This window comes from Gorilla gorilla, chromosome X, assembly GCF_029281585.2.
Source record: "Gorilla gorilla gorilla isolate KB3781 chromosome X, NHGRI_mGorGor1-v2.1_pri, whole genome shotgun sequence".
Taxonomy (NCBI): domain Eukaryota; kingdom Metazoa; phylum Chordata; class Mammalia; order Primates; family Hominidae; genus Gorilla; species Gorilla gorilla.
The window spans coordinates 104137659-104160871 of record NC_073247.2 but is presented as its reverse complement, the minus strand read 5'-3'; the positions used below and the strand labels follow the sequence as shown (position 1 = coordinate 104160871).

Genomic DNA, 23213 nt, shown 5'->3' with positions numbered 1-23213 from the left:
CTTTTTTGTCTACTTCCTGTGACTTTCTTGGCTTCCTTTGTTCACCTTTCCCAGTCTGATAATTGTTTGCAAAAGTTGACACTTCAACACTAGCAATGATCCAGAAGAATTCTTAATCTGCTTGAGTTAATAGGAATCACAATGACTTCACCTGCAGAGATGTTTGCTGACTTGATTAGTTGACAGCGCAGCTGGTACTCTGCTTTGCTAATGCCCTATCTGCCCTGTTATTCTTCTGATCAGTTTCCTAGAAATGAAGAGCTTGTCTATAGTTGAACACCTAAAATAAAAATGGCATTTATATTCACCTAGATGACATGGGTGACGTATAAATGGAGTGCATTGTTTTTCAAATAAAAATTATCAGAAAAAGGCCAGGCACGGTGGCTCACGCCTGTAATCCCAGCACTTTGGGAGGCCGAGGCGGGCGGATCACGAGGTCAGGAGATCGAAACTATCCTGGCTAACACGGTGAAACACTATCTCTACTAAAAATACAAACAAACAAACAAACAAAAATTAGCCGGGCGTGGTGGCCAGTGCCTGTAGTCCCAGCTACTCGAGAGGCTGAGGCAGGAGAATGGCGTGAACCCAGGAGGTGGAGCTTGCAGTGAGCCGAGATCACGCCACTGCACTCCAGCCTGGGCAACAGAAGGAGACTCCGTCTCAAAATAAATAAATAAATAAATATAAACAAATAAATAAATAAAAATAAGATGTGTGGATTTTTGTGTGCATGTACACATTTGTGTGTGTGGACAGATATACAGAAAGAAGAGAAAGTCTCTCTATTGAAGAATCAAGCAAATATGCACTGACCTTCGAAACTTTCTATAATGCTTTTCTGCACTTTACTATGAGACTTATCTCAAAGTCCCTATAATACAACTCCAGTATGGTAAAATTTTATGTATCTTAAAATATAATACAATGTGTTTGAGGCTTTAGGACAGATTGTCATGAGTTATTTTAATACCTCAATTTATCATGGCCAATTGCTGCTCTGCTCTCCTTCATCTTTACCTGGGTCAGCTGCTAAGCACATTTGTTAGAACTTTGCTACCCAAAGTGTAGCCCCCACACCAACAGCATTCACATACCCTGGGGACTTGCTAGAAATGAAAACTCTCTGGTCCCTACACCCAACTGCTGAGTTTGCATTTTAACAAAATTTCTAGGTGGTCTGTATGCATGTGAAACTGAAAAGTGCTGTGTGAGAATATGATTATCTTATAATTTTTTTTTTTTTTTTTTTTTTTGAGACGGAGTCTGGCTCTGTCGCCCAGGCTGGAGTGCAGTGGCGCTATCTCAGCTCACTGCAAGCTCCGCCTCCCGGGTTCACGCCATTCTCCTGCCTCAGCCTCCCGAGCAGCTGGGACCGCAGGCGCCCGCCACTACGCCCGGCTAATTTTTTATATTTTTAGTAGAGACGGGGTTTCACCTGTGTTAGCCAGGATGGTCTCAATCTCCTGACCTCATGATCCACCCGCCTCAGCCTCCCAAAGTGCTGGGATTATAGGCGTGAGCCACCACGCCTGGCTAAAATATTTTTAAATGCTGTAAATATATGTATATATGCAGACAAATACATGCACTTTCATTTAATACAACAATGCTACAAAGCAACTGCTTTTATTATTCTCATTTTAAGGATGCACAAAGCTGAGGCACAGGAAGCCTAAATGTCTTGTCAAATGTCATACTACTAGGAAGGAGCAGACTTGATATTCTATTCTAGGCAATCTGGTCCCACTCCAATAGAATGCTTCTCTTCATAACGAGTTATTTAGTCTTATATACTTTAATAGCCACTAAAATGTGTTTTGTAGATAAGAGACTAAGAAAGAAACAGAATATAAGAGAATTAAACATATCTGCATCTCTTACATTTTAATGTATTTTAAAAATCTTATGGGTATTAAAATTCTCTGATTTCAAAAAAAAATCTTTCTGGGAGTAGACAAAGAAATTCATGGTCTTTTGAAAACAAGGTCTCTGAAGGTCAACTTTTTTTTTCTTTCTGCAAAAAATAGTATTGCTAAAGCAGCTCTGAATGTTCAGTTTCAAGCGTATGATAAATTTCCCTTATGCAGTGAAATTCCAATTCTCTGCCCTGAAAGCAGTATGTTTTTACCCTATATTGAGTACTAACACATAGACAGATTCACTTCAGACTGTTGGGCATTATGGGATCTTTCTAGATGAAAGGTTTTTTTACTTAGCCACAGTTCATATCCTTTGAAACCCTGAGGGGATATTTGCCAAAGTTACATGGGTATTGAATTGGGCTCAGTTTGTTTAAGATCTTTCGCCATGATATTTGGATTTCAGATATTATATTTCAGAAGTTAAACTGTTTTGCAAAAATATAATGGCTAGTTATTTCAGAAGGGAAGACTTAATAGTTCAATACTATGGCACTTTGAATTGAAATTTCAATATTTGGATTTAATTTGGGTCAAATCCTAAAACTCCAATTTTCTACTTGAATAAAAACATATTTGTGTGAAATTTTTCAATATATCCTGTTCTTCTGTCCAGTACAATTCATAATCAACTGGGGGAAGAGAAATTAGAAAACATTATTACTGCAAAGTTTGCAATGGATTTAAACTAGTAAAAGTAGCTTTTATAGAAGATTATCTGAACGAAAAAACAAACACAAACAGCTGAATCAAATACATGATTTATCCAACAACTGAGAATGCCTTTGGTGCATTCATATATCAAAAATATCTCTAATGAGTACTCTGTCCTTGTAACTACAGTCTGAATTAGGCAAAGATCCCTGAATTCCTTGTTAATATTTAACTTAGTCTTTAAAAATCAGATTAATTAGCTACATTCTTTAAAAGAATGTAGAAGACATGTATGTACCTCTGTAAAGTTGACTCCTCCCAGGTTGCAGTGAGCTGAGATCGCGCCACTGCACTCCAGCCTGGGTGACAGTGAGATTCCGTCCCCCCACCCAAAAAAAAAAATTGACTCCTTCTTCAAATCAAATTTAAGAGGCATTTCTGCAATATGAGGACGCACATTTTCCAAAGAGGCAGAATACAGTTAAATGGAACAGTTAGAAAAAATTGTCAGGTTCAGTTTTAGATTAAGTTACATGCATAAATCTAAGGAAATCACAGTCTAAACTCAGCCCTGGAAAACAACATCATTAAAATAAAAATTATAGCGAGCCAAGTGAACTTTGCAATGCACTATTGATGAGCCAAGGAGTAGGAGTAGAATCTTCTAAAAGTTAATTAAAACTCACTGTTTTTTTTACATGCTTCAATAATATTGTCCTATAAAACTAATGCTATTTTCAAGATGATCAAGTATTCTTCTCAAAATATTTTTATTTTTGCATGACTTTCTTAATCCAGAGCATCAATTTCTATGATGTCATCTATTAGTATAAATAAAAGCTAACAGACTTTATATGTAAGACAAACTTCATATAATTTAATGGATTGAGCAGAGTACAACTCCTTTTCATCTCTAGGATAAACAACTAGAGATGAAAAGGAGTTGTACTCTGCTCAATCCATTAGAACTAGAACTAGAGATAAAAGCAGGAAAGCAGGATAACTTTTTTTTTTTTTTTTTTGAGACAGAGTCCCTCTGTCACCCACCCAGGCTGGAGTGCAATGGTGCCATCTCGGCTCACTGCAATCTCCCCCTCTCAGGTTCAAGCGATTCTCCCACCTCAGCCTCCCAAGTAGCTGGGATTAGAGGCACCCACCATCATGCCCGGCTAATTTTTGTATTTTTGTAGAGACGGGGTTTCACCATGTTGGCCAGGCTGGTCTTGAACTACTGACCTCAGGTGATCCAGCCATCTCGGCCTCCCAAAGTGATGGGATTACAGGCGTGAGCCACCGTGCCCGGCCGAAAGCAGGATAACTTTTATAGGACATTTATATAACTATAAAAGTTATCCTGCTTTCATCTCAAGTTCTAATCATTATCCAAAAAGGACTATTATAATAGGGTTTACCCAAAACATTTTGACTATATGGCACACTATTAACTCAGTCGATTGAGTTTATGAATATCAATTCCTTGTTAACTGAGACTTCATTCTTCTGGAAAGTAGAAGTAGCATAGAGTTACACAGGAATTTCATATAGAGGAAGAGCTGAGTTTACAGCAGAATGCATAAAACATATATTCACATATTCTGCGTTTCTCCTCCTGGAGATTCTGTTTATGCACTTTTCATCATATTCAAAGGAAATTTACCTTCTAAAATTCATTTTTTAATTCCAAGTTGTTCTGGAAGTAATCATACACACACGTACACACAATTTAACTACATTAGATAAGCATAGTGAAAAGTGGCTAGTTTTCCTGACATAGAGATCATTATCATTCAGCATGTTTACAGTTTTTTCTGCAGTACTTTCACTGGTTAGCACAAACAGTAATTTTAGAAATCGGCAGTCTGTATTGCTCCAAATGCTCTTTCAGGGCATTTTTAAAATGGGAACCTTTTTAAAAAAACAAAGGGCCTCATCACATATAAAAAAGTTCTCCATTTGGATATATTGTAACATTCCCCTTGAGTGATGATAATGCTAAATTTTATACTACTTTTCTCTCATGAGTTGTTTCATTTAAATTTCAAAAGTAGCTGCTTACCAACATTAGTGACTCTTATTTTAGAACACGATAAACAATAAACATCAAATCTTAATTTAGAACATTAAGTTGTTGCTTAAAAGGGCCAAATCTCAGTTATCTCATTTGCAATGTAAAAGGCAACACCTGCACATGTAAATTCTGGGATTTTCATAGTTACAAAATTATGACCCTAGAAGGGGCACTAGAGATTCGTACAATCCCTTCATTATATAAATTAAGAAAAAGAGACAGTGAGGTTAAAAGACCTATCCAAGTTCACAGAGCTAGTTAATTGTAGTAAACGGACTAGAGTTCTGTAATATGTAAGATGATTGCCTAAAACAAATTATCTACAATGGTTTGTGCTGAAAAGGTTTCATGAATAGTGATTACACAAAGAATTACCGCAATAAAAATTCGTATTCAATGTTCAAATATTTTTATCGTATAATTAGATACCCCAAAATAATATTTAAAATTACCAGCCTTTGAGGTCTACACAAATTGCAAGAGAAGAATTTTCTAAGAAAAAAATAAACTTTTAATGGCTTATTTCATATACACTATTCAGAAAAAGTTTGTTTAGATAACATACAAACATTTCCAATATAAGATTGATTAAAAAAAGAAGTGCCAGATAAAGACCATGTACCTAGTGGAACTGGGAAAACAATTTCTAAGATTATTGATTAAGAGAGAGAAAAAATTGGCTAAGCGGACACTGTTATCTCTATTCTATTCTCTATTGAGCATCTTCAATATTCAATAAAATGTAAATTAAAAAATCACAGAAATCATGGTAAGACAGATGGTCTATAGTTATTCATTTTTTAATGAATTCCTTGATATATTCACCGGTTGTTGAATGTTCTGTTGATGAAAGCAATCATGAGAGTTGCAAGTTATTGTACAATTTTAAAAGTGTCATGGAGATTAAAAATATGTTGCTACAATACTCCTCATTCATTAAAATTTATAAATCATTTTAAAATAAGAAGTTGATGTGTGGCTAACACTACTAAATATTCCAAGTCACCCAAATGCTACATCTTGAATGACTGATTATACTGACTTTCAAAGAACTACAAAAAATAACAAATGGCAAATAGTCTGTCTTATAGGCAAAGGAAAGTGAGAAGTAAGATTTTTAAAAAAGCAGAAGAAAGAATGTTGTCATAAAATGAATTGCCTCATGGCTCATAAATTATAGAAACACAAATGTTAAATGACCTTTATTATTTGGTGTAGGAAGCTTAATAAAATTTAGAAGCAAGAGAAGGTTTATTGTGAAGAGAAGGCCACCTATTCTCTGCCACTTTAGGTGATTATTCAAGCTTATTGACATTCCAGACCTATGACATTGGCTTTCAATTGGCAGCTTGTGCCAGTCTCCTAGTGCTTGTCACTTTCAAACAGAAAAGACAAGATAAGAGATTGCTTTACTTATAGTGGCCTGCTTTTGAGTGATCAACCTCTATCTAATCCATATTATATTTAAGATATTAAAGATACACTCATCTTAGAGACTGTCACCCAAATAAAATCCTGTAAATGTCTTCAAGTCTCCAACTTTAAACATATACTTCTCATTTTAATTCATGACCTCTATAATTTTTTAAAGATTATCTCTAGCATAAAGCTTTTGTTGCCTTCACAAAGCCTATATACTCCAAATTAGCAGTCATTTTTCAATTGGTCTACATTGAGATTTCATCTCTTATATAGGGAAGTTGAATATGATAGGATGGTATCGTAAGACGTGTTTTACCCATTTTTCTTATTATAATGTATTTATAAACTTTCAGAAGCTTCAATAGAGAAAGATTTACTTTTGAAAAGCACGTCAGTTTAAATGGTAAAATTAATATACATCACAGAGCATCTGCTACCAGATCACTGTTTATACCTGCCTAAGCACATTTATTATAAAAACTACTGTCACTACCAAGTATACCTTATTCTCTCTAAAACAATGGCAGATGGCTGAACTCTTGGGTGGAACCATTCTTTGTAACCTATTTATATATACTTTTCTAACACTATTTACATAACACATCAGGGACTAAAATAAACTGGTAATAATCATAGACAGTATCAATTATTACAATGATATTTCATTTGAAAAAGAATAAAAGTGACTTTGATATTATTGTTTCCTTAAAAATATTAATAAATATTAAGGAAATTTTTAAATTTTCAGTAGCAGCATAAAGCTATATATTGTTTTCTGGTGGCAAGGCAATGAAATAGAGCAGGCATATGTCCTATATTTCCAGAACCCAGGGCCATGGAGTTCAACCTCTTTCTCGAAATAGACCATAACTGATATCATTGATAATGATAATATCACTCCTTAGAAATATTGATTGATTCATTTTTCAAAACACATGACATTAAGCTTGCTGAGCTGATTTAAATTATTTTACTCCCCCCTCTCTACCATGGACTGACACTATTATATAGGCTAATGAGCACAGATTTAAGAAATAATCTTACAAATACATAGCCTACAGAGTCAGAATTGGCCTTGCTGCGTAATTAACCTTTAAAGGGAGCATAATTTCTTTTTGTTAAGTGGAATATATTTCCTATTTGTTTCATGTAAAAATATTAACAAAATGATGCATTCACTTTTCTTTTTATTGTAATACATGAATTGATATGTGACTTTTGTCAAAAATGCATTTTAAAGAAATATTAGAAAGCCTATGGAGTCAAATTTTCCTGGGCATATAGCAGCAAACAAAAACACTTAATTAACAGTTATACAGGTAACATTAGCTGAACTGTGGATTCAGATGATTTTCTGCCACATCAGAAGTGTTACTCTCCTCTTAAATATACTAACCAATACTACTCCTTTTTTCTGTAATTGAATCATATTTTCTCCTTGAATTTTTTAGATAATTAGATCACTGCTTTCCCCAAGGTACTAGTATATCAATATTTTCCAGGAAAAATATTTCCATGGCTTTATTTTGCTTTTAGACAACTGACTCCTAATGTTTTTAATTATGAAAGGCTGAGTTTTAATGACCCATTACTAGCTTATTCTTTTAAAGTTTCACAGTTTTCGGTTTTGATTTTTTAATTTTACCAGTAGTCTACCTTTAGAATTAGATATTCAAATAATGAGATGTTCAAACACTTACTAGTAATTACCCTAGTGTTATTCATGTCAATACTCTTAGCAGATCAGGAGAAAATCTGGCATTTCTCTGAGTAGAAATTCATTCTAGTCAATCAAATTGGTCTCCCACTTTTTATACCAATTTATTAGATTACTGGTAGAAGATCAATCAAAGTGCCTTGCCAGGGAAAGATTAATTACTTCCTTGTTGTGAATTAATTAGTAGTGTATTTGAGTGCTAAGCAAACCTGATCTACTACTGAAATAAAAATGAATGTCAAACAGATTTGCTAACCTGAGATAAACTCTAGCAGACATCATTTTAATAAAAACATATATTTATCTTTATTTTAAACATATAATTTTTTAGCCCTAAATGTTCTTGAAACTCTATATTTTCTTCTTTTGTATCACAGAAATGACTATGGTATACAAAAAGCGGAAAAGCATTAACTTTTTTGGGGGAAGATGAAGAAATTTCACTCAAGTATTTTGTTACTTTAAGATTCAATGTTAGACACTAGACCAGCTATAACATTTTCAGATAGAGTGACTTCATGCGTGAAATGATCACATACAATGAAGAGGTTTTAAAAAATACAGATGACATAACTTGTTCAGTTGAAGAAAATTAAAATACTGATATAAACTAAATCATTCTCCTCTTCATTTTAGGGGGATTTTTCTCTGCAATTGAACTGATTTATGACTAGAAAGCTGAAGACTGATTTGAGCCTCTTTAGCAATACTCTATTTCACCATTTATCTTCCAAAGAATTATGGCTATTTTATCTCTTCCAATGAAGCTGGAAAATTATAATATGCCAGCAGATCAGTAGATGTGTAAAAATATTAGTAGTTACCCTTTTAGATCCAACTTACCTATAGTGAAATAGCAGCAATGCATTCTCTATTTGAGGACAAAACATAAAAATCCTGGCTTCATAAACATAGAGTATTAAAAAATCTCAGAAGTTTAATGTGGTAGACATTTGCTAATATTTCTATATGTCTCAGAACTCAGTCTGAATTATAAAAACAGAAAAAAATTTAGAAAACAAATTGGAAAGCATTTTTAAATCATATCCTCAAAAATCATATTTTATCTGAGACTACTTAAAAATAAGTAGATAGGAACACAGGGCCATACATAGTTTAATGTGTTTACAGTAGTCCCAAGAGGATCTCACTGTCCTCAAATCTCTGAGTTAACACTACACCTGGATATGTAAAATCCTCAAAAGTAGACTCACAACTTGTTCTTTACCAGGGCCACATGTGTCTCCATGAATGTGTCTCAAGAAAATCCTTTGAAAATGCAGACATTATCTGTTTCAGTATCCACAGTAACCCAGCAGCAATCAATAGTGCTGTTTTTGAATTGGGTTTCTATTTTGTTTTTGCTTTTTAACAAATTAACTAGCTTCAAAGAGCAGGGTTCATTGTAAGTAATCTGATGAGGCTATGGTAGGAGGAAAGGTCTAGAATATAAGCTGTCATCCAAGGAAGACAGAACTGTATAGAATGGCATTAAGTGACCCTTAGTCCAATGGCCACAGTACAGAGATTGCAATTATACAATTTAAAAATTACAGTCTTCAGATGGAATGAGACAGGATATTTTATTGACTTTGTCTCCTCAAAAAGTAATAATTGGCTTGAGTTTGTTTTCTTTATTTTAAAAAGGAAAGTTAATAGTCTTGGCAAAAGACTTAAGAGAATGAATTGTGTGATTTCTTCATCTACGCAGCAGACTTTTATCAACCAGGGAACTATATTTTTAAAGCAGTATTAATAAATCCCTCTAGCAAATTTTACAGAATACCCTTATTCATAAATGTCATATTTATTTCTGTTTTGTGAATTTACAAAGGATTTGCAGAACTATGTGCTATTTTGGCAATTCACTAGCAAGAAAGAAAGCAGATTGAAGATGTAATATGTTTCAAAATGTGAAATGGGAACTGCATAAATTAATTCCATTGCTTAAGGAGAGCATTTATTTCCTCTAACACTTTACATTCCTATCAGTGGTGCTATTGACAAACTCTGCACAGTTTATTGGCATCTGCTCCATATCATAAAACCCATTATTGGGTGCTATTTCAGAGCTATAGCTTTGCTTTTTGAAGAATCAAAATACCTTATCATCAGTATTAGCCTAAAGAGATTACTTTGCTATGGCCAATTCTAAACCAGCTATGTTTTTTCTTTTTAATTAAAACAACACACACACACACACACGTACTATGTTAAACATTTCACTACCGTGACACATTAAGACAATGGAGCTTCATTTCAAGTAAATTATTGCGCTTCTTGCACTTTTAGTAAGGTCTCTGACTGTCCCAAAACAAAACTCCTAACCAAAATTTTCTTGGAACATGATTTAGGGGGAGGTTTCACATTTAGTAGGAGAGCAGTTTGTTAGTATTATTCATAGTAAAAAATAACATTTAAACATTCACTTAACAATATTGTTAGACTTGTAGAAAATGGGCATTCATTTTTAATTATATCTACCCTTTGCATAAGTTTATTAAAATAATAAGCAGCAAAATATATAATTTGCTTTACTATTATCATTGCCCACAGACATCTAGATTTTAAAATAAAATCGATTTAGCAACTAAAGTTTTTAATGCAAATTTTGTGAGTCCTTCATCCTGTAGAGTAAATATGAACAAGATATTTAATGTTCAAGATAATAGTGTAAATATAATTAGAAGAGAGAAATGTTTAGCTCCTAATAGAAAGCACCCATTTTTTTAAAAAAAGCCCCTAAGCATGTCAGCTAATACATTGATGCTAGCACTTATATCCTTAACTATAAACAAGATCAGCTTCTGTTAAGAACTATGCATTTGAATACTTTTTAAAACAACTACTTATTTCTAGATAGAATTGGGATTAATAAAGCTATATTTAATGTTAAATGTTTTACTATTTCTAACACATACCAATTCTCCTATTATTATCAACAGTATTCCATTTGAGTCTCATTCAGTTGGAATTTTATTTCAGGGTGAGATGTGCACTGTGGATGCTTACTCTGAGTTTACTCTTTAATTGTCGCTATGCAATCCTCTGTGAAAGAGGCTTAGTAACACATGTCATGTACAAATGAATCAACTCTTTCCAGTTTATAAAAATGATACTTATCCCATTTCTATATTCTTATTTAACAGGGCATGATAGACCTACAACTAAAACAATGATTTATGGAGTAAAGAAGATCAGTGGCACCCTTGCTTAATGTGTATTTGTTACTTATGATCATATTCTTATTAGAGATTAGCTCTTAGTTCATTACACAAGTAAATATAATCACAACTATGTATTTCTACCAGGAGTCATTTTGCTGTGCTAAACAAAGTAAATTAAAGATAGTTTAGTGACACAAGGTATAGGGGAATTTTTTATCTTCAGAACAAATGTTGATCATTTATTCCAAGTATAAAATTGAAAATGGAGATAGTAGATTTTCAGGACTGCCTGAACTTGCTGACTCAAAAGTCTCTAATATTTTTACATTAAAAATACCTATAATATATAGCATCTACATCTGTAGAGAGAAAAAGTTGATGTTATGTTGTCATTGGTTCCATATGTTTAGCCTTAGATTATATCATAATGTTTAGCCAATCCATTTCCCTATTTTTTGAAGTTTCAAAAATAGAGGATTAAAATACAATGATAGGGAAGCTATTTTGTTCTAAAGCCTAGAAGCTTTATTTGAATTATACATCCCTGCAATCCATAATGCTCAAAATAACCTTTCAAAATGTCTAGTTTATATTACCTTATTTATGTTTTTGCCAGGTATTTGGCCCATTTTTTTTCATATTGGTTTATGGCTATGACTTTTTTCTCACATATATTGTATGCTTTTTTGTACCTACATACTTTTATGTACATAACATAAATGGAGCAAATTGTAGCTTCTTGCAATTTCAAGACTCTTCTGAGAAATATATATCTTATCAAATTTTGTATTTCCTGAAATTATAAATCAGCAAGGTTGTTCGCTACACGTTCAAGATAATACATTTAATGAAATTTTATTTAATATCAACTCTATGATCCTTTTAAAGAGTTCAACATCTTTGGAATTTGCAAAACACAGATTTTGTGCCTTCTGTCTGAAGACCAAATGTGAATACCTTTCTAAACAGTAACATGCCACAGGTGTGTGATTTCAGTATATTACTGAAAACCTCAGATGCCCTCTCCTACATTGGAGTCAGGATCTCTTATTTCCTCAGGAAGAAAATAACTGTCAATGGTTTTTATCTCTACTAAAAACAAAAATAAAATCTAGAAAATAATTTTTATATATAAGAAAAAATTTATACCTTCACAAGTAAATGAATAAAATAAAATAAATTGGCTGTTTATATACAAATAAATATACAGGTGTACATAAATGGAAAATTCTATCTATGCCTTAACAAAGTCACTATAATAAATTTCATTCAGAGTAGTTATGATCATACATTTAAAATATTATAAACTGCCTTATACATGCCATCCATCTAATTCTGTATGTTTACCTTTCAAAAATGTGTCACTATTCACAATAACATAACGAATTAGCCCATGTTATTATGGCTATGATAGCTTGAGTTGCAAACACAGTAAGCCCGTTTATATTGAGGAACCAGAGAGGTATCACTTACTAGATTCAGGATCGGAGTTGCCATCCCCTTCAGTGCGATTGCTGGGTGTAGCACGATCAAAGTACTCCTCCTGAGGATAGCCAAGGGGCAGGCCATGGGATGTGCTGGTAAGGCTGCCTGCATCATGGTCTCCCAGTCCACCATCACTGCTGCTTTCCTGAGAGCCTTCTGGCAGGTGAAATGTGACACGCCGCTGGGACTGAAAGGGAGAATGAAAATTACAGGGTTTCAGATATGATGTGAATAATTGCTTAATGCTGCAATTTAGAAAATGCATTATTTCGGCTATCTGGTGAAGACACATTAACATTATCTTGAGTTCTGAACAATTTCAGGCTTTTGTGAATAACACAATTCTGTGTTCAAACCTTCTTCACCTGAAGGCAGTGTTGCTTCCATTATATTTCGAAACAAGGCACAGCCAGATGCAGAATGAAAGTCAACTTGTTCTAAAGCAAGAGACAGTCAGCTTTATAGCATATTTGAGCAAACTGGAAATTCCAATCATAATTTTAACATGTATTTATTTAGGTATTATTTGGCAATAACTTATTTTTTGACTAATAAGCGTGGATAAATATAACCATACTTTTTTGCTGTATCTGTAAGTTGCTAGTGAGCTGAAACTGTAAATAATAACACAAATTTATTCAATCATGTAGACTTAGAAAACTAAAAGTACATCATCTTTTAGAAGAATCTTAGGGACAAAATTTTGAATTGGAATTTATTTAAATTGATTTCACTTTCTAAGAAAAAAAGTAATTACATAATATGGATAAGAGTTAATGGTAATTATAAAAACAAATTATAGTTATCATCATAAATGGTATTCCTAGCAGAATATAAAAATATATGTACAAATAAAGAGATAAAGATGAAGCATTTGGTTTCTGAAAGAAGAAGTTTGCAACATCTTCACCAGATCTTGTAGTAGCATTTCTGTTTGCAGCATTGCTATGCTATATGTAGTAGTCTCCAACAATAGGCTCCCCAATGGACATCACCTCTTGATATTCAGACTTTCAAGTAGCCTGAGACCACATTGAATCTGCACAGACTCTGTAATCAAACCTTGTAGCTTCTGCTTTGCACCCTTGGAAAACTCACCATGGAAAATTACAGCTGCATTGAAAGTAGTTTGAGTACTGGGAGCATGCCATACTGTGGGGAAGCTCAAGCTAGCTTCATGGAAAGACTGTATAAAAAGAGACTACAGTGCTGAGAGAGGCCCAGCTGTTCCAGCCACTCAAGTTCAGGCGCTGGATATGTACATGAAGAACCCATTATGAACATTCCAGCTGGTGGCCTTATTGGAGTCATCCTAACTATCTTCAGACATTTGAGCACCCCCTACTTAAGGCAGCAGTCGTTGTGGAGCAGAAATAGCTATATCTGCTGTACACTACCTAAATTCCTGACCTAAAAATTAAGAAGGACTATTGATTTTTATGTCCCCAAAGATTACTGATGGTTTGCTATGTAACAATAGATCAACCAAAGCACTGAACTACTGGCAGCATGAAAGCTTCGAATTAGGTATAATTTATTTAAGAGATTTGCATACATCAAAGATCACAAGAATTTACATCCTAGGCATTTTCATAACAGAATGCATATGTTTTCACAAATTCAGGTCTAACAGTCAGCCATTCAGATGGAGCTATGAAAAGATTTGAATATCATACTTCAAACTTATTGGAAGATATATGAAAATATAATAGATGCATAAAATATTTAAGTAGCTCACTTGAATCTTCTTTAGTTTTTAGCCATTATTTTTATATTAAAGTCTCAATAAAACAGGAGAAAATGACTAATGCATGTAATATGTAATATATCTTATGGAATATGTTTCTGAACATAAAATTACTTCTTCTAATGAGAAATAGTCTGCTGATTTTCTACATGTAAGTGTAACAGCCAGACAGGATTCCTTTGGGCCTCTCAGAGGGAGTAGTGGGTGGTGTTGGTTAAGGTAACTCTTAGCAGAATTAGTACGAGCAGAAAATAAACTGAATAAAAGAAAAGCTTGCTGGAACTAAGTAATATTGAGGAGTTCAGAAGGCAGGGGTTTTTGCTGTTGTTTGTTTTGTTTTGTTTTGTTTTAGACAGGGTCTCATTCTGTCATCTAGGTTGGAATGCAATGGCGCAATCTTGGCTCACTGCAACCTCTACCTCCCAGGCTCAAGCGACCCTCCCAAGTAACTGGAACCATAGGTGCGCACCACCACGCCAAGCTAATTTTTTGTATTTTTGGTAGAGATGGGGTTTCACCATGTTGCCCAGGCTGGTCTCGACCCTTGAGCTCAAGCAATCCACCCACCTAGGCCTCCAAAAGTGCTAGGATTACAGGCATGAGCCACCTCACCCAGCCTTGGTTTTAGTTTTTTGGGGGATGAGTGTTAGGTTGTGTGGAAGCTGTGAAGAGTGAGATTGACTGTATTATCTGATTAAACCACACTGTATTTTCTAAGATTTAAAGCATTTATCAGGGAAATAATGTAACTGAAATATCTTTTTGTATGCTTTTGCCTAGTCAATATCCCTTTTTCTGTTTGTCTTTGTATCTAGAACCCACAGTGAAAAGAGGAAAATAAAAGCTTCAGGTCGTCTTCTGATCACCTCTATACAGACATAATCCGAATGTTACCCTGAATTACAGGACATTAAAATACATGGATTACCTAGCCTGTCAGTCATCTATTATTTATTAGTACTAAAGATATTTAGTAGGGAGCTACTGAAATAATCATCAATACTGTATTCTTCAAAAGCAGAGTTTCATAAAAGTTTATAAAAAGTTTAGCTGCTTCAACTCTAAAGTCTCAGAGTACTAAATAAGCCCTTGTGAAACTGCCTTTGCAAAATTATGACTGAGACAGTGAAAGGTATCTAACCTAGCCAACTCCGCCTTGCTTCTTAACCTCCAAGCTGTCCTTGTCCATTCCTGGGAATAGGCTGAACTAACTTTGGGAGAAACTTAGTTTATAGTTTAAAACAAATACACTAACAGCCCTTTCCCAAAGCTGACCTCTTTCTTGCCTGGGGACTAGATTGCCTTTGTAAGATTAACATTAGCCACAAGATTAGTAATTATGGTTTAGGAGTCATGCAGCTGGAGGCTACAAGATTCTGACCCTCCCTAAACTGCTCCTAAGATCAGTGCTTGAGATATTTTGCAGATCCTGCACTTGATGGACCAGCTGGCACCACCCAGATCGATAAACTGGCTCATCTGATCTTGTGCCCCCCACCCCGCCCCAGGAGCTAACTCAGCCCAAGAAGACAGCTTTGAATCTCTACGATTTCACCACTGACCAATCAGCACTCCTGGCTCACTGGCTTCCCCTCACCCACCAAGTTGTCCTTAAAAACTCTCTCCCCAAATGCTCAGGGAGACTTATTTGAGTAATAATAAAACTCTGGACTCCTACACAGCCAACTCTGCGTGAATTACTCCTTCTCTATTGCAATCCCCCTGTCTTGATAAATCGGCTCTGTCTAGGCAGCGGGCAAGGTGAACCCACTGGGTGGTTACATTTGCATTCTTGTAAATAAACTAACTAAAACATTGTCAATAGCTTGTTGGATCTATGTAGAAATTCGTAATATATAAAAAATTTACAACATTTAAAGAAACTATCATCAGAGTGAGCAGGCAACCTACAGAATGGGAGAAAATATTTGCAATCTATCCATCTGACAAAGGACTAATACCCAGAATCTACAAAGAACTTAAACAAATTTACAAGAAAAAAAACAAACAACCCCATTAAAAAGTGGGCAAAGGATACGAAGAGACATTTCTCAAAAGAAGACATTTATGCGGCCAGCAAACATGAAAAGAAGCTCATCCTCAATGGTCATTAGAAAAATGCAAATCAAAACCACAATGAGGTATCATCTCACACCAGTTAGAATGGCGATCATTAAAATGTCAGGAAACAACAGATGCTGGAGAGGATGTGGAGAAATAGGAACACTTTTACACTGTTGGTGGGAGTGTAAATTAGTTCAACCATTGTGGAAGACAGTGCGGCGATTCCTCAAGGGTCTAGAACCAGAAATACCATTTGACCGAGCGATCCCATTACTGGGTATATACCCAAAGGATTATAAATCATTCTACTATAAAGACTCATGCACATGTATGTTTATTGCGGCACTGTTCACAATAGCAAAGACTTGGAACCAACCCAAATGTCCAACAATGATAGACTGGATTAAGAAAATGTGGCACATACATTCCATGGAATACTATGCAGCCATAAAAGAGGATGAGTTCGTTTCCTTTGCACGAACATGGATGAAGCTGGAAACCATCATTCTCAGCAAACTAACACAGGAACAGAAAACCAAACACTGCATGTTGTCACTCTTAAGTGGGAGTTCAACAATGAGAACATATGGACACAGGGAGGGGAACATCACACACTGGGGCTTGTTGGAGGGTGTGGGGCTAGGGGAGGGATAGCATTAGGAGAAATACCTAATGTAGATGATGGGTTGATGGATGCAGCAAACCACCATGGCATGTGTATACTTATGTAAAAAACCTGCACATTCTGCACATGTATCCCAAAACTTAAGTATAATTAAAAAAAAACACACACAACATTTATCTACAGTTTTAAGAATGATAAACTAATCATCCTCTAGGACCCCTCTTATAACCATTAAACTGAAGGTTCAGCAAACTTTTTCTGTAAAGAATGAGATAGTAAATATTTTAGGCTTTGTGGGCCATATGATACAGTCTCTGTCTCAACTACTTAACCCTAATGTTGAAGTGTAAAAACAGCCATAGACAATATGAAACTGAATGGGCCTGCCTGTGTTCCAATAAAACTGTACTTATGGACACTGAAATTTAAAATTTAGGTACTTTTATGTATTATTAAATATAATGTTTTGCTTGAACTTCTTCATCATTTGGCTCTAAAGGCCATGGTTTGAAGACCTCTGATCTGGAAGGCTAATTTTGTCAATATGGAAAAGCTGGTTAAAGATAATTATTGTGTAGTATAAAAGGGCTACTACATTAATATTCATGTCATAATTTGTTCATGACAAATTTCTGTCGTAGCCCTGCAGAGAAGTTGTGACACAGAAATTAAAACAAATCTATTGACTGGAATAGTGACTTTATGGGATGGAAATAAATCCTGGCGTTTTCATGAATAAATATTTGCCCTGAAAAGCTAGTTATTTTCTGCCAGTAGCAGAGAGAAATAGCACAGGATGCCTCTCCCTAAAATCTACACACCTCATTTTTAGCTCAAATGAATCAAAATTCCAGAACGCAACAATACCCAGAAATTATATTGGTGTCATTCACATAAATCATTTACAGACTAAATATCAAATCCCCAGCATTCTTGTGTCCATTAAACCTCATGAAGGCATCATTTCATAGTAATTATCAGGTAAATATTTTTACATTTCATAACATGATGCAAGTGGCATTTCGGACAGGTTAATCTGGCACCAAAGAGGCTGCATGCAGATAGGTGACCCTGTGATTCTAATTATAGAATACTTGAGTATCATGTTAGACAAGGCTCATTAGAATTACTTATACAACCTTGCACACGCCATGAGTTCAAACCTAATACACTCTAACCCAATCTTCCTTTAGATTCACTGTCATCACCAGTAACTCTGATTAGAAAGAGTAATCACATGTAGGGTCATTACTTTCTAAGGATTATCATATGCAAGTTTGTTTTTGATTTATGTATAAAACATTTTGAATTTCAAACTATTAAGAATACTTTAAGATTCCAAGTTCCCACGTTTTATAATAGTAAACAACCTCATTCTGAATGTCAGAGGATTTCTGCATTTTTTCCCATAGGTACTGTCTCTTAGCCAAATGATTTATAATTACTCAATATATCATAAAGTAAAATGTGCAAATAGCCTGGTTAGAAACTAAAGATTTTCATGTGCATTATATGGCCAGCATGCACATCCCATGTGAAGATCATAATTCCCAGTGTAAATCTCACAGATGACATATCAGGCCTTTTTATTTTGTAGCAGGCCTTTACTACTTGGCCTTGAAGTTTGTAGTCATAAAACTTTCTACTTTACCAACTCAAGTCATTTTGCAGGATGGATCAGTTGACCTGTTGGCCTAATTGTGTTTTCACTGCTTCATTTCTTTTCTTTCTTTTTTGTTCTTTTTTTCTTTTTTCGAGATGGAGTCTTGCTCTGTCGCCCAGGCTGGAGTGCAGTGGTGCAGTCTCAGCCTACTGCAACCTCTGCCTCCCGGGTTCAAGCAATTCTTCTGCCTCAGCCTCCCGAGTAGTTGGGACTACAGGCGCCCGCCACCACGCCTGGCTAATTTTTGTATTTTTAGTAGAGACGGGGTTTCACCATATTGGCCAGGCTGGTCTCGAACTCCTAACCTTGTGATCCACTCGCTTCAGCCTCCCAAAGTACTGAGATTACAGGCGTGAGCCACTGCTCCCAGCCTCACTGCTCCATTTCATAAAATTTGAATAGTCTCATTTCTCATGTTTCTGGGGGTTTTACCCTTCATGGCTATTTTTTTTTTAAGTACCATAATACATCACTAGCATGTGCTGGAGGCTTTTTATGAAGCTACATTGTACCAGAATCGGGTGACCTCCTAGCTCTGACTATTCGGCCATTACATTTTTCATGATATAAGTTTTGTGTGTGTGTGTGTGTGTGTGTGTGTGTGGCACAGTCAGACATATTTTTTGCTGATTAGAAGACTACATGGCATTATAAGCAGGCAACTTTCTTTCTTTCCTTGAATCATAATTCATTTCAGCTCAATCAGAATGGAAATAATCTATTTGTAGATATGCAAGATGAAGCTTCTTCTTTCAGGAATGTTATTGCTTATAAATTGTTAAATTGGCTATTACTGCAGTTGTGTGAACTTTGCAAATGAAATAGCAATATTGTGAATGTTTGAGAAACTACAATTCTTTGACTAACATTTAAAATATGACAGAATTGAAACTTAATATGCTTTGAAACTGGCATGTGTCAAAAAAGCCATTAAGCAATACTAAAACCAAATATTAAAACTGAAATAGACAATGGTTTCAATGAAAAGCCTAATTATCAGTCAAAAAAAGAATAGTAGAAATATCTACATTGTTTTTGGTACTAACCACATCCATATTTAGTGACTTACATTTAAACTTATGAATTACCAAAGCACCTTGACTATCCAATAGTTATCTGATAGCCTCAGCTATCCTAAAAGAACCTCATATCAGGAAGCAAGTGGGGGAATAAAGGCATGTAAATTCCTAAAGTATTTATCACAAAGTTTGTTTTCAGGATCATATCTACCATACTCTGCTTTTATTTTTAATTTTAACAACCTTGGATATCTGTTTCTCCAGCTCACAGTGTGTATTAGGAGGGTTGGTAGCTGCTAGAAATGAAAACATTGACAGAAGGAGAAGTTCCCACCAATTTTCTTTAGATATGCCTTTAGTTACATAAAATATGTGTGATTGTTCTTCTACATGACAAGCCCTCCTGTGTTTGAAGATAGTTAAGACTTATGTATAAGTCTTCCTATGCCAGGCTATAATTCCCATCCTAACTTGTTATGGTTTTCAGAACTTTTACGATCCTATTAACCCTTTTCATTTTTGTCCCTGTAGTCTACTAGCATAATTAACAAGATCAAACCTAAACTACTTACTCCATTGTCAGTGATGAAATAGACTTGGGAGATGATGGAACCATGGATCACATATGATCCAAATAATCATTTTATTTTTAAGAATATTAGTCAATAGTTAAGTTTTTCTAGTTGTTATTTGAAAATATGTTTCCATAAAATAAGCCACAAGTTTGGTTGAACACTGCTTCATCTCTGGTGTCACTCCTTTATATTTGCAAAATAATTCTCCCTTTGCCATAGTTACACAACATGTCTGTTTAATTAATACATTTTAAACAAGCCAAATGTCATTCAAGCAACAGATGGTTTCTGACTTGGATTAGATGTTGGAATAATTTTGTAGCATACAACGAAAGAGGAAAAACCTGGCATTGTCATTAATGGCATAAACGCTTGGATCAAAATATTTCTTGTTTAATGTTAGTAAAAAATGCAACAAAAAGTTATGATTGTGAATAAATATCAGTTTTTAAATAATAATTATTAGAATGTATTCCTAATAAAACTGGAGAATGCACACATCGGCTAGTATGCTAGCAATTTCGTTAGTGTGTTGAGTTTATGGATAGTGGTAACATATTTGTTTTAGACCCATTCTGGTGTATATGAAACATGTTTGTTTCGTCTTTTTTATCTGGTGTTCATTAGCACATGGAAAACAATTGCTGCTTTGTAATATGTGTCACTTCCTGGAAATTAATATGAGATGAATAGACCAATGTTTCCTTTGAACTTTTCTTACATTTAAAAAAAATTGAAGTTCTATAATCATCATAGATAATCAAATAATAAATAAAAATAGTTGCATCTTCCAGTAATAATATTCACCAGTGTGGAAGATAGTAGCAAGCAACGTTGTGGTAAATATAGTTGTGGGTGGAGTTGTGGGGAGGAATTGTAATCAACTAATTTCTGTAGTGTTGCTGTAGTCTTTTACTTGTGGATCTCTCTACAGAGGTGTATTTCTTCTAAAAGCAGACTCCCCTCTACTTATTTTCCATACAAACAAAAATATCTCTATATACTGTCTACCACACCCACATACTCCACACGCACATACACACATACACACACATGGTATTAAAAATAACCTCAAAGTGACTGACAAGTTAAAGAATTAAAAAAAAAAGATTATGCTATGGTCCCAGGAGTAAATTGATATGGCACTGTCCTTTTCATTTTTCTTAAAAAGGTATAAACATATACTTCTTAATTATTTCTAAATTGAGGATGGGAATACAAACTAGTAGAAAGATATAGTCTCCGACTCTAAAACCCATAAATCAATCTTGTATATTTACCTCCAATATATTATTTGGACCTTTTGTAACACTACTTTTGTTGCCTTTCATAACATTTGGGAATTAGATAAGGGAATGCAAATTTGGATAAAATTGATAGCTAGCTACTGCAACCAGTAGCTATCAAGTGGTTTTCAAAACATCAGCTACGTAGAAATCACCTAGTTAATTTGTTAATCATGCATATGTCACAAGATCTTTGGGGTGTTGCTTCACCACACAGAAACCTCTGTGGCCAATGGTGCCTTTGCTCGAGTTTTGCTCGGGCCCACTGGGCTTATTCCACCCACTCGGCTTGGCAGGCTGCACTCAGGTCTCACTACCAGCCCGGATCCCATGCCTGCCAAAGGCAAGTCAAATGCAGGGAGGAGAGAGGTGTGTGAGTGAGCAAGCACAAGTTCCGGCCACTGCGCATAACCAGGTACCCTGGCTGTGGTGAGGTGGGCAGCTGCAGGTGCCAGCGTGGGCACTGGATCCCTGCAAGGCTGCAGCTGAACCAACCGTACTGCAAGTGAATTGGGCACCAGGGAACATGGTGGCACCTGGAAGCTTGGAGATGCCAGGACCCACAGAGCCTCAAAAAGGGTGTCACAGCCCTGGCTCAGGGAGCTCCTAGGTCCAGGCTCCCCAAAGGGCACAGCTCTTCTCTTCTTCTCTCTTCTATCCTCATCACCCTCAACGTGGCAAGTTGGGTTGGGGGTGGTGGTGTTTCAGCCCTGTTTGTGTTACAGCTCTTTCAGTCCTGCCATTTGGTGGGTCCTGAGTCCTGTGTCCAGGAAGAATGAGGTATGCAGACAATTGGAGTGTGAGCAAAGTGAAGAGATGCTTTGTTGAGTGACAGCGCACCTCTCAGAAGACACGGAGTGGGTAGCTCCTAACAGCAGTTAGGTCATCTGTCATTTGTCCAATTCTCACTGAGTCCTGGAGTTTTTATGGGCTTGAGACGGGAGAAAGTCCATGCTGATTGGTCCATGGACAGCCATAGGCAGGCCAGAAAAAGCACGCATTCTCACTCTGGTCTGAGGAACTGGCCAACGGGCCCCCAGGCTTCAGGCCTTCTCTGACTGGAAGGTGGGACTTCACCAGGGACATGCCCTTTTCTGAGCAGAAGCCTCTATGCCTCCTGACGCTATCAATCATGTCATCCATGGCACCCACTATCAATCATGTCATCTATGGCACCCAGGCTGTTCATGCCAAAGGGCACCTTCAGGCCCATGCCCAGCTGCCCTCAGCACCCCCTCTGCTTCCCTCCCTTGTTTGTGGGTGGTCAAAGTCTGGAGGTGGCTGAGGCAGCCATGGGCATGTCAGCACCGCCAAAAGCTCACACACATCCCACCAGGTTGCCACAGTGCCCAGGCTTGGCCTCAACTTTGCTCCAAAATTGGAGTGGGCAGCTGGAGAGCTGAGAGGCCAAGCAGCAGGTGCAGGCTCTTTCAAGCCTGCTGGGGCAGGAGGGCTTCCTGGGTCCCCAAGAGCACAGGATGCCTGGGGCAGCAGTCCCAGCTGGGGCCCCTGCAACTGCACCTGGGAGGGCGAGGCTCTCACCCCTCCAATTCAGAAGGAGGCGGGGCTCCCACCTGTTCCTGGTTCCCACAGGCTCCATAGAGCATGCAACCCTGGTCACGCCTCCCCCACTGCAGCTGGTGTCATGGCAGTGGCCACTCCAGACAGCCGCGACTGCCATCACAAATTCCTGGGTTTCAAAATTCAAATATTCTGTTCTGTTTTAGTAGGTCCGAAGTAAGATTCAGATTATTTAAGCCACATGGTCTACCACAGAGTGAATGTTTGTGTCACCC

The 23213-nt window shown here is 36.1% G+C and overlaps 1 protein-coding gene across 1 annotated transcript in view; it reads right to left on the bottom strand.

The window, feature by feature from the left end:
* The window catches only part of PCDH11X (protocadherin 11 X-linked), an 840422-nt gene that overhangs the window by 219334 nt on the left and 597875 nt on the right, over positions 1–23213 (bottom strand). Inside the window, exon 10 of the mRNA XM_063703283.1 lies at positions 12427–12625. Coding sequence (XP_063559353.1) covers positions 12427–12625 — 199 coding nt within the window. The remainder of the gene's footprint in view (positions 1–12426; positions 12626–23213) is intronic.